This window comes from Falco biarmicus, chromosome 12 (genome assembly GCF_023638135.1).
Source record: "Falco biarmicus isolate bFalBia1 chromosome 12, bFalBia1.pri, whole genome shotgun sequence".
Taxonomy (NCBI): domain Eukaryota; kingdom Metazoa; phylum Chordata; class Aves; order Falconiformes; family Falconidae; genus Falco; species Falco biarmicus.
In genome coordinates, this window is record NC_079299.1 from 874,347 (window position 1) to 886,873 (window position 12,527).

The 12,527-nt window shown below is 47.4% G+C and overlaps 1 protein-coding gene across 1 annotated transcript in view; it reads right to left on the minus strand.

Annotated features, from left to right (window-relative positions):
• Nucleotides 1–9,152: 9,152 nt before the first annotated feature.
• SYNDIG1 (synapse differentiation inducing 1) overlaps nucleotides 9,153–12,527 on the minus strand; it is a 76,417-nt gene continuing 73,042 nt past the window's right edge. The window contains exon 4 of the mRNA XM_056357831.1: nucleotides 9,153–10,898. Coding sequence (XP_056213806.1) covers nucleotides 10,740–10,898 — 159 coding nt within the window. The 3' untranslated portion in view covers nucleotides 9,153–10,739. The remainder of the gene's footprint in view (nucleotides 10,899–12,527) is intronic.

Sequence of the window (12,527 nt, forward strand, 5' to 3'; positions counted from 1 at the left end):
GGAATTTGCACCTTCCGTGAGAGCCACAGAGCATTGCACAGCTGTGCAACAGTCTGCAATCTGCAGCCAACCCAAATGACAATGCAGCTCAGGAAGGAGGGAGTGATGTGCAAAGCCAGACCTTCACTCTGGGAGACGAGGGGAGAATTTTCTACCAACCCCAAGGGACTGTACAGTCCTGCTGCAACACAGAAAGCTGTTGGATGGAGGCTAAGAGGAAGAAGAAGGTCTTGCCCTACCAAGACATCTGGAATGGTGATTTTTCTACAGACCATTTTATTTTAACCTCTCATGTAAGATTTTCTCATTTGACTAGCCCACCTCTGTTAGTCACAGCTGGACACACCCCAAAACTGCTTGTCACAGCCTGAGGAGGTAGTTGAACACAATGCTTTGTGACCATATCCATGCTTTAGAGACCTCTGAGAGAGCTTCTTTGAGCCCTGGTGGCTTTCTGACTGTCCAGCAGCATTTTTGCAGGCATGCTACTTCCATTCCGTCTGAGTAGCAGCTGTACCCAATGTTCTTTCTGGTCTCCAAGATGGCTCACTTCCTTGACGAGGCTGTCATTCTGTCACAGCTGTTATGTTGCTCATAACTGAAGCAATTTAGTAATAATACAAGCTGTTGCTTTGTGAGTCTGTTTTTGAAGTAAAATCTATATTACTTAGCCTGCATATTGGCTCATTTAAGCATTTATTTATTGTGATCAGTCTTGCCTCCTGGATATGTCTCAAATGAGCAAAAAAGTAATGAATGTGCCAGGGCTATAGTAGGCGTTCTCAAAATATAATGGATAAACCGGTTCTAGGACGGAATGAAGAAATGTGGCCCCAGTTCGAAATGTGAGTCAATCCCAATCCCCTGGGTGCTCAAACTCTCCTTCAGTTTGGGAGGAATTCAGAAAGTGGAGCTGCGAATTTTCCTGGACAAGCACCTGCAAAAATGGTGGTCAGCCCACATGATTTTTGCCTTTTTGCTTTGATTTGCACAGGGAAAATGAAGACGTGGTTCCCGTGGGCCCTGCAGCAGTGCTGTGGAAGGCAGGAGGCCGGGGGAGCAGGCTGCACCCGGGAGGGGGAGCTGCCCTTTACAGGGGCCTGGGCAGCCTGAAGAAGTGGATTGATCTGAACATTGTGAAGGTTGTTGAAAGCAAATGTGACATCCTGCCTCTGGGACATGCTGACCCAGCCTTGGGAAGCATGTGAGGGGCTGGTGATGGCTGGTGCCCCTGCAGCTCCAGAGGGTAAATGGCTGCACCAGCAAAGAGGGCAGCCAGCAGCCAGAGGGGAGTGATTGGGGTGATTATAGTCCCCTCTACTTGGGACAGGGGATATCCCACCCTGTCTGGGGGTCCCCAGTACAAGAGACAGAGGAACAAACCGGAGTGAGTCCAGTGAAGGCCACCAAGCTGGCTGGGAGCTGAAACACAGGGCATTGAGCAGAAGACCCAGGTGGGGTTCTTCAGAAGTCCCTGCAGACGTGAGCTATTCTATGGTCCTATATGCAGACCACCACCTCTAATTCCTAGAGATGTCAGATGACAGGATGACTCCAGAGAGCTCGTAAACAGCTCAGACAAGCTGCCGGTCCCTGCAGAGCAGTGTAGACTCTATTAAGGCTTATTTAAACACATGAGGAAATCCATGGCCAAGCTGGATCAAGACCCACCTTCCAGTGGGCCAGATCCTTTCTGCTGCAGAGCAGTGGGTGGCACGCTGCTAAGGATGTGGCAGTGCCACTGCCATGTGTGACCATCGACTGGCCCCCACCCAATGCCAGCAAAAGATGCATTGGATGAAGGCAGCAGGGAGAAAAAAGCAGCGAACAGCTGCCTCAGAAGCATGTAGCTGGGAAGCAGCAGCGCTTAGCTCTCATGATCTGTTGTGCATTTTGTAGATGATTATCGATCAGTATTGTTTGGTTTTTTCTGTTGAAATCCACTGCAGTATTCTCTTTAATGGAGAACAAACCAGTTCATTTTCCTGTGTCTTTCTGTTCAGTATATGTTATGTGTACATATATATATGGATGTATAAGGATGTATACACCTGTATGTGTACATATATGGCCCTGGCTACAAAACAGCATGAGTCTGAAAGAGGGGGAATGCCTCTGAGTTTTCTGGAGGGACAAACTGGATCTGAGAGGTATGCAAACACCTGACCTTGTGCTGGGAAGGGAAGGCTGCTGTAACCCACCTGGTGTATCACTCCGGCTGCTTTACCTCCACACAAGCCAGTCTTGTCACTGGTCAGGAAAGTCTGTAGATGGAGGGGTTTGACCACAGCAAAATAGGCCACCACAGAGTTGTCGTCCAAGATAAGTGGTTTTCTCCCCAGATGCATGGCACTGTGGTTGTGTGGAACTGCAGATTGGATTCAGTAAATTACAGATTCTTTCCCACCTCAGACCTTATAAAATCTGTCTCCCAGAGCCCTTTTCTGCGCTTCTGCTTCCTTCCACAGACAGCGATACCCTGAAATGGCTAGAGCAGCTCATTGCGAGAACACTTGGAGGTGTCCAAAGAGGGAAATGTGATGGCACGAAACGAGTTGCAACTGCCTTTCAACAACTGCGTGCCGCAGGGTCACCAGAGCTGCTTCATAATGCATAAATACGAGACATATGTTGTCCTTCACCATATCACCATAAACTGCAACAGTGCTGGCAGCTCCTGCTTTCATTCCCTTGACACAGCGGTGATCCTGGTGTCTGTAACACTGAGTCCTGTCTGTGATGTCTGAAGCAAAACCCCATGTTATGTGTTGCACAAGAGAAGTGGAACCATGGGCTGAGGTGACCAGACTGCCTGAGGAACCACCCCGTGTTGATAATGCAGCAGCTGTGAGCAAAGCCATGTAGCCAGCAAAGAGCATTCCTTGTGCTGGCCTGATGCAGAAAGTGGAGCTGGTGCAGGATGCTGAGAAAGGCTGGATTGGTTTAGTTGAGAAAACTGACACTGTTCTTGTCATCCATCTCCATCTCTGCCTCCTGCCTTGGATTTGAAATTGTCTCAGCCCAGGACTAGCTACTTGGACCACATCTTGCCCTGAAGAAGCCAAGTATATTAACAAGGTCTCCTAGGTGCAGCCCTTCTGCAAATACTCATCCTTGGTCTTGTGTTGCTAATAGGCAAGATTAACAAATTCTGAGACTAATGAATTAAACTCTTCTCCTGCAGACTGTGTGTGTCATGGCCTGTTGTGCACTGACAGAAGCTTCACCACTGGCTGGGGCTTTTAGCAGCCTGAGTGTGTGTTCTGCAGGGTCTAACACGCAGTGCACTCTCTCTTTGTGCCCTTTCTCTGGGAGCAGTGACTGGGCACATCTCTTCCATTGCACTGCTCCTTGCTGTGAAGTATATAGGCACTTAACCGTATTGAAGAAGTCCACAGCCACTGTCAAGTTCTGTTGAAAATGGCCACTAAATTAAAAAGTCCCTCAGGTCAGAAACACCCTCCGGCCAGCCAACATCGTGTGCACTGATGCAGGAAGAAATTAAGGAGAGATTACAGAGAGGCCGCTGGTTGTTGGCTGCCTGTGAATCTCCCCCGCAGCTCACCAGGTGGTATTTCCCCAGCTGTAAAGGGGGGCATGGCACCCAGCCCAGAGAAGGTGATTGCCACTGATGCTGCCATGGGCAGGCAGGCAGGCCCCCCATCTGCCCCCCGTCTGCCCCAGCCTCAGTGTACAGTGATGCTCCCCAGCAGCTTCACTGTGCCCTCCTCCTGCCTCGGCAGGGAGCTCATGCAAACTGGCCACCCGGTGGGTGTTGCATGGGAGATGGGAGAAATTCATTTCAGGCTGACAGAGCAATAAAGAGCGCTCGAGGCAAGGAGGATTCCCGAATGAAGGCACCGAGAATCAGTGGAGGTATCAGGGGGTTATGAAATCCCATCAGATGGCAGATGTAATGTGTAATTAGTCTCTGACCCAGCACATTAGTTGCTGAGAGTCTTTCTGTTCCCTTGAGCTCTGAGACTTTCACAAAGAGGGTTTTTTTCTTCCCTCTCGGTGAGTCTCCAGCACTCCCCATGAATCTTTTGAGGTTAATCCACAATGACATCCTACATTATACGATTAAGCGGAGCCTTCCAACCCTGGACTTTACAGCTTGATATTTTCCCTTGTAGTAGATCTTAGCTATCATTACAGCTTGTCATCTCGTAAAGGTATCCAGTGCCACTACTTTGACATTTCCTGACTGAGCCAATACGGGATGAAAGTCTCACTTCAGAAAGGGAGGGAAGCAATGAGGCAGCTGCAGCCTTTGGGAGACTGGCTTTTCTCCTTTCTCCCTCTAGAATGACAGAAACCTTTTGTAAACTGAACAGGATCTCTCTGTGTCCAAACACAGGACAGAGCACTCTGCAACCCCAAAAGTGATGTTTATTGAAAATTAAATTGCTTTTAAGCCTGGAGAGAGCATAAAAGGAGCAATGGCTTCTGAATAGCAGGTAAATTTAAGGGTCGAGCTCAAGTTGAACTGAATGACAGGTACGTTAACTCAGTTTCAAAAAGTTGCTTTGAAAAACGAAAGCACACAGAGTAATTTTCTTGGTGTCCCTCTATAGATAAATAAGCTTTCAAGGGTCTATCCTTACCTGTCAGTACTTCCTTCTGACTTCTTCCATTCATCATGCACAGCAGATGTAGCATCCCTGTCTCTCCTCCATGGTCCCACAACCCTTCCTTTCCCAAAGGAGGGGTTACAAACAGAGAATAGACATCAGCAACAAGCAACCAACAATTAATAATGGTCATCTGCAAATTGCTTTCTTAGTTCAACGATTGCTGACAACATTTCATAGGCAGTCTTGAATGGTATGGCTCTAAACAGCAGGAGTAATTGCTACAGCAACTTATGAAGATATTCCTGTACCTGACTGTAATTTGCCAGTTCACACAGGTTCATATGCTGTGGCATCACTCAGAAATGCCAGCATCATCTGGGTAAGGCAGACGCACATACTGGTCTCTCTGCCAGCTTGCCTGAGCGCACAATAGGAAGTTCACGCCAGATTTATTCTGTCTGGGGGAAGACAGGTGGGACCTGCTCTGACACAGAGCTTATATGTGGAAAGATAACATGACAGCTTATTTTTTGGTACATCTGAACCAGTGGAGCACTTGTCAGCCCATGGCCTGTAGTGGTTTGCAGCTGGTACTCAGAAAACAAAAGCTGGTGGGGTGGTTTCGGCTGCAGTGTGGGTTACACAAGCTGTTCTGTCTGAATAAAAGGACACAAATTTGATGTGGCTGCCCAGTTTCAGAGCTGTGTTTCCAGCTTAAGCAACAGGGACTTGTGATTTCATTTGCACACATACCCTCCTCCCTTGTGCTGATGAAAAGGGCTAGAAATCTCCCCACGAGTGTTTGGAAAGCTGTTTCCTGACTTTGCCAGCCTAAGGTTTTCGTCAACATCAAACAAGGTCATAGGCAGCCCAAGGCATCACTTTTACCTTTGGTTCTTGCTGTTCCTCTTGCTCTCAGATATCTTATGAGAGCCCAAACCATGTTTGTCTTTGCTCTTTCTATCTGGGCCCATCAGGATGGCAGGGCTCTACACGTCTCCCAGGCTGATGCAGAAAGACATATTGGTGTGCAGCAGAAAAATTGATTTCCACAGCTGGCATCTTCCAGGAGTATCAGTGCAGGTGGTGAGATATATAGCCCACCCAAAATTGGGGTGAGCCTCTCTTTCTTCAGAACAGTCATGTATGAAAACTGAAAGCGCTTGATGTCGCTTACATGTCTGTGAATGTGCACTGACTTGCTGAAACCACACGTCTTTGCAAGGTCACCCCAGACACTTGCTCTGCTCCTGCAGCTCTGTGAGGGTCAAGACCCTCTCTGCCAGGATGGCCCCACCGGCAGGCTGACCTGAGCCTGCTGGCCCAGGGCACACTACAAACTACAGGAAGGTTTGTTTCAGGTGCACAGGTAAAGCAAAGCTAGATCCTAAAATCTGTCTCTGCAACAGGCTGCTTCAACATCTCAGGTGGGTGGTAGCTTATAGCTGCCTCCTCAGACTGGTGCAGTGAGGTGACACGGACAGTGTTTGAGAATCAACGTTTAGAAATGCAGCAGCTGAAACGCTGCACCAGCTGCTCTCAGCCCACTGCAGGCTGAGCAGAGGGTGATATTCTTGCAGCAAGGGAATCCTTTAAGGCAAATGCATCCTCCTGCAAGCTGTAAGACAGCACCAGCACACCCCGTGTGGTCCTTCTTGCATGGTCCTTCTTGCTCTTCCACCAGCTGCTCCTGCACAGAGGTGGTTCCTCTGCTTCAGCCACATCACAGCATGTGACAATCCCAAAGCCTGAGCTGAGGAATCCCTGAGTGAAATGCTGCCTCTGCATCATTTCCTTCAAATTTCTCCTTCCTCCTCATCAGAACCTTCCTAACACTGAGAAGCAAACCCGTCCCACCCAGCTTCAGAGATCTGTGTTTAGCAGAAGCTCAGGCTGTGGCATCGGTGTCAGTGGCACGTTCTAGTCTTCATGCCGTAGATTTTTCTTTAAAGGAATATATCTGTTCTGCCAACCAGAGATGCTGCAGCGGGCCATGCCAACATCACTGACCTTAGGAAGAAGCAGGTTCCTGTTCAGCTCCTGACTGACCCACAGCCCTGGCTCAGTCCTGCAGCCCACGCTGCAGATATTCAGCAAACTAGACCCAAACTAAGGCAGAAAGCTATCAACGGGAGCTTTACCCCCACTTTGGGCTACAGCGAGTCCCAGGTCTACCTCCCTGGGATGCAAGCCCCCTCTAGGTTCCTGCTCACCCCCCTGGACTGCCATGGCAAGTGGCAGCCCCATGGTTCATGGTGGGATGCTCCAGCACATACAGCCCAGAGGCACACCCTCAACTTTCAGCCAGGTGATGCTCTCAGGAGTGCTTTTGCTAGGCAGGTCTTCCCCACAGTGCTGCTCCTGTTTACTGTCCCTTGTGGGTTCTTAGAGACATGCAAGCCTGCACTCCCCAGTTTGGCATGCTATTTTTAAGGCTAGGTGCAAAGGCCTCTATATTTTTAAGGCCGCCTGTATGGGAAAATTTCTTCTAGCTCCAGAGCTGACTTTTGCCTCTCAGGTCCATATTCAGCCTGCAAAACCATTATCAAAAATCGTAAGGCAGACCCCTCAACCACATTAAAAATGACATTATTATTATTATTGTTGGGCATGTACAATGACCTTAGAGTCTCTGTATTTGCTTTCTAAGTTTTTGAACTCCAGATTAAATTCAGATCAGACCTCTCTTTTGAAATGAAAAATCTGAGTTTCTTCTTCAATACCATCTGCTCCAAAGTTCAGGCTTTGAGAAAAAGAGTGAATTCCCCACAAATCATGCTGAGATAAGGGGAAAGCACATTATACATGGCAATCTGTGTGTCAGGGGCAAAGAACAGGAGGCTGTGGTGAAAGCCAAGTCCTAACTGAAATATGTTGCCTTGCCCAAATTCAAGCTCACTGGCACCTGCATGTTGCTAAAGTGAATGTGTGCGCTCACTGGTCTCACTGCACATCTCACATGCTGCAGCACGTAGAGCCTTCACACAGGGGTAGGGTGGTATCCTGGGGGTGTTAGCTTGAATCCCAACCATCTTTCTTATGATGAAACACAGGCAAACACACTTAAATCAGACTTATTTAGCAAATGGATTAGTTGTTGACGTGTGGTGCTCAGCTTTGGGGTCTTGGATGGGGCTTAATATGGCCCCCAAAGATTCCCAAGGTGGTGATGGATGAACAGGAGCCCATGGTCCGCAACCTGGATGTCACCCATGGGCTGAGTGAGACAAGAGCTCTGCTGGCAAAGCATGGGGCTTCTGCTGTGAGTTGATCCCTCCCAACAAGACGTAGGTCCCAAGGACCTCCAGCCGTGCACACCACCTCCTCAGCTGACCAGCACAGGAGTCACCATGTGGCAGGGCTGCATCTCTGCCCCGTAACAGTGCGAGACCTTGGGAGATACCCACATCTGAATGCACAGGGCCAGCCAGCTATTCTGAAGCACTCAGGACCCTGAAGGGCCACTGGGCTGTACTGGTGCATGCCAGGAGTGCAGCTGAGGGTGACATGCCCTATACTGCTGCACCTCTTTTCCCTCCCCCTGGTCTTTGTGCTTAGTTTAGACGAAAAACAAATGGGAAAAGGCCCAGGTGGGAGTCTCTTCATTAAATAATCAGTATTCAAGACAATAATCCTTGTCTGCTTGTTAGATAAGGGCTATCCTACCACCAGACAAGCTTTTCTCTCAGGTGTTACTCCATTATGAACTGAGGCAAAATAAAATCTGGACTGAGATACACGTTTGACAGAAGTCCAGGCCTGGCATACATGACCTTGTAGTCAGATAGGTCTAGCAACTCTTCACCCTTTAAAACAACCAAGAAAGAAACTTCCCATTTTTCCAGAACAGGAGGAACACTTTGAAATGGGGCAAATGTGAACCAAAGCAGTCATAGCCACCTCATCTCCAGGGGGAAGTGAAGCGGGACTGCAACACACATCCCAGGTTGGTTTTTAAAGCCATAACACACTGCTTTGGAGAGCCTGCTGTCAGCCCCATAGCTGGAAACCCTGTGCATTCTCTTGGAGGAATAAGGAGGCAGCAGATTGTGCCCTTGTCCCTCACCTCCCCAAACCCAGATACTGGCCACTGGGGCAAATACAGAGTGGGGACTCTCACTTGCCCACTTACTACTGCCTGGCTTCAAAGCGAAGGGGCTTCCATAGCAGGTGTTAGGGAAAAAAACATTGAAGAGGAAGAACCACAAAATTGACTTTACCTTAATAGGGCAACCTGGCCAAACCTCCCTGCATTTACTGGGCCCTCAGCTTTAGCAGTGGCTGAGGATGAATGATGTCTAGGAGTACGTTGCTAGTCTCCAGGCTTAGTTTGAAGCCCAACAAATCAATGCAAAAAAAAAAAAAAAACCAAAAACTGTCAGTGATTGCAACAGGCCTTTGGGTCCAGGTACAGTATGGGATGGTCCATATGGGTGCTCCTTCAGCTGGCTGAACCTGGGGTACTGGGGCAAGTTTCACTTAGTCTAATGCTTCACAACCATCCAAATAAAGTGCCACACGGAGCATCAGCAGCTGTATACCATGTGTTTTAATAAACTGTATAACTAGCAGAAAAATAGGTTTGTATGTGTTTGTCCTCCTCCCCCGTAAAATAAAAGAAGTAAAATTAAAACCAAAATAATGCCAACCCCAAAACAGGAGAAAAAAATGGTCCCAGAACAAAGCTGACACACAATACAGAGTTGGAAAAAAAGGTCTTTGATGACATTCTTGGTAAAGAAATTATTTTTGTAAAACACAAGGCAAAAAAATGCTTATTGTTTTGATCGGTTTCTCGCTCTGTGTATATATATATGTAGATACATATATATCTATGCTGATACACCCTTGGTGGGATGAAATGGTACATCTGTAAGACAAAGAAAAGTAAAATGTTGACTCCGGGGAAGGAGCAAAGAAGAAAAAAATGTATCGTTTCAGTCAGTGAAGTAAGGACAGTGCTAGAGTCCCTTACAACGTACCATTGCGCTGCTTGTCGAGGGACATGCTTGTCTCCCCATGGCTGTGCTGTGTCCCTGTTCCACAGATGAGCTGTGAGCTTGTAATCTGAGTGGTCTCCTTCACTGCTCTATGTATGAGCAGGACCCCAGAAATGTATGAAGCATTCCTTCCCCTGGTTAATTCCCATGCTTTACCATGATTTTTAATTTAAAATTGATTAGTATTTCAGTTTGCATTTTTACCCCTGGGCTTCTAGCACTGACTGCTCTGCAGGTCTCCACAGCAAGGCGGAGCAGCCCAGATGAGCGATATGCCACAGGAATGTGCCGTTACCATGATGTGACTGGATGGAGGAATTCACTTTACAACAGTTCTCATGCTACTTTGACCTCACACTCAGTCTGCAGAGCCACGTCATGCAGTAACCTCAGCTGTTCTGCATTGGGTGGGCCTGTGGGTCACATCTTAATCCAAAAACAAGGAAAGGAAAGAAAAAATATTTTTTATTTCCTTTTCTCCTTCCATGGAAACCTACCCACACAAGAATAGTAGGCAATACCATTCTACGCTGTGGTCTCTGCTTCACTCTTAGACAAATGAGTCCTGCACTCAAAAAAAAAAAAAAGAAAACATGTTCTTCCTCCTGTTGTTATATTGCTCTTTCTGAGAACCAGCCACTGTCCATGCTTTCCCAGATCTCAGTGCCGTGCTTAACAAGCAAACTAAGCACAAGCTCATGCTGGCTGCAAAGTTCAGGTCACCAAGAAGGTATTAAGAAACAGCTCAGTTTGCCAGCTGCTTGTAAACACCATATTGCAAAGAAGGCAAAGGCAACGCACCCCTCTCCACACCTCCCCCAGCTTCCTTCCTTGTATTTTTTTTCTTTTTTCTTTCTCGGTTTCCTTTTTTTCTCTCTCTCTTTCTTTCTTTCGCTCTTTTGCTCTTTATCTCTTTCTTTCCTTCTTTCTTTCTTGTATGGGGGTTCATGAAGAGAAGCAAGACTTGTGCATCACAAATGGAGGAACTACCCCCACGCCAGCCAGCTTTCCACCCTACAATAATGCACAAGCCCATCTTATCCTGTACCTGCCCCCAGAAGGTGTTTGTCTCTTGATCTTTTTGGAAAATCATGCAGTCTGATCTGCTGGGGAGTTCTGCAGTGCAGGTGCTGGGCAGCTGGTTCTCCCTCTTTCCTGAGGTTCATAAATGATTGTTTTTGGACAGATAGGCAATAAGAGCCACAGCCACCCCAACGTAGATGCCAGTTCCAATTGTGATGGACAGGACAGCCAGGAAGAGTGCTCGCCGAGAGCTGGAGCTTGCATGATGGAAGTCCCCCTTGGCTACTGCTTTGTTTGTCTGCAAGACACACAACAACAACAATGCAATATATTTATTTGTATCACCTGGAAATGAAGATGCGATGCTCATTTCTTGGCTGAAACATGATCCTGGGATGTGACAGTAAACTGGCTGGAAATCAGATACTTTTTTAGTCAAATGAGGTTACTTGCACAATTTGGACTATGATGGAACCAATGGCATCTCAAGCAGTACTTTTAAGTGCCTTTAAGATTTAACATATCCTAGGATTTAATGCTATGCATCACGATGTCTCCTGAGATGGCTCAGCTGCCCCTGAGGAGGTGGACAGATGGGCTGGGAGCCAAGGGTCTGCCATGTCTCCTCCAGACCCAGCTACAATCCCCCTTCTGTGAGGTGGCTGGGTTCCAGCCTGGCTGGGAAAGGTGAAAAGGGAAAAGCCCTCTAAAAGTGTCACTTGCACAAAAACATTCTTCCAAGTCAGCTCAAATGGTTGATCCATTCTTACCTGGACAAGGACAAGACGGGCTGAATTTTCCCTTCCAGAGCAGTGCTTTTTCACATTCTGACTAGGCGGAATGACTGGCCCAGGTTCTCCACCACGGAGAGACCAGACACCATGTTACCTCGCATCCACCTTAGGCCTGAGCTTTAGTGCAGGACAAACACCTGGGAAAACAGAGCTAGTAGACACTGTTTCAGCCTTGATTCAGATGAACACTTACGCATATGAGCAAGGGCAGTTCCCTTGATTATCAGATGTGTGATGCACATGCTTAAGTGCTACTCTGAAGTGGGGCCACTGGTGTTAGAGCCATGCTCTTGTCTCTTGGGGGTGGTGCATTCCGTTGGATGTGTCAGCTGGAAGAAGAGTTTCCATTTTGATGATATTAGAAGTGGCTTTTGTGTCTTCTGCTACGGTTCCCAGTAGCTCAGAAGACTAATCCAAAGCTCTGGTAATTGTATCACATCTTAGATGTAGCTTTGAGTACCCAAGCAGGTGCCTTGAATTCAACCCGATCAGCCGAATTTCCCAGAGTTACTGGTCAGGCATTTTGGCTTGAGCACAATGAACCTCAAAAAGTTACAGCTTGTTAGTACAGCTGTCAGTAATGAACACAGGAAGCAGAATTGCAGCTGACTGCGGATTGTCTCCTGTGATGATCCCATGGTCACCTGGCATCAACGGGATGGTCACTGCAGAAAGCTACATCTGGAGTTTGAGAAGTATTCAAATATCAGTCCTTCTAATACACCCTTCTAGACACCTTCAAGCCCAGGACCCAAGACAAAAGCAAAATCACTGCTCAAAACAGGCAAAGGAAAGTTAAAATTGGACAGGACTGATCCACCCATTGAGAAGACCACCTAATGCCATTTCAGTGGGTCTCAGTCTCACAGCGTGATGAAAGCAGGACATCATTTTTACAGGCCATGATGCGATATCAGTAGGGTGACCTGGCAAGCAGTAACAGATCTGTCACCAACCAGAAAGGTCTTGTAGAAGCATATGAGGTCCATAAGTTCTAAGACAGTCTTTGTTCCCTTGTTACGAGTGAAGAATTTGTAATGCTTTTAATTGTATTTCTTCACAAATGCTTGATTTGCTGGGACACTTCTGCTTCAGTGTCATCTGTTGCTCTGTTTTCATCTTTTTTTTTTACT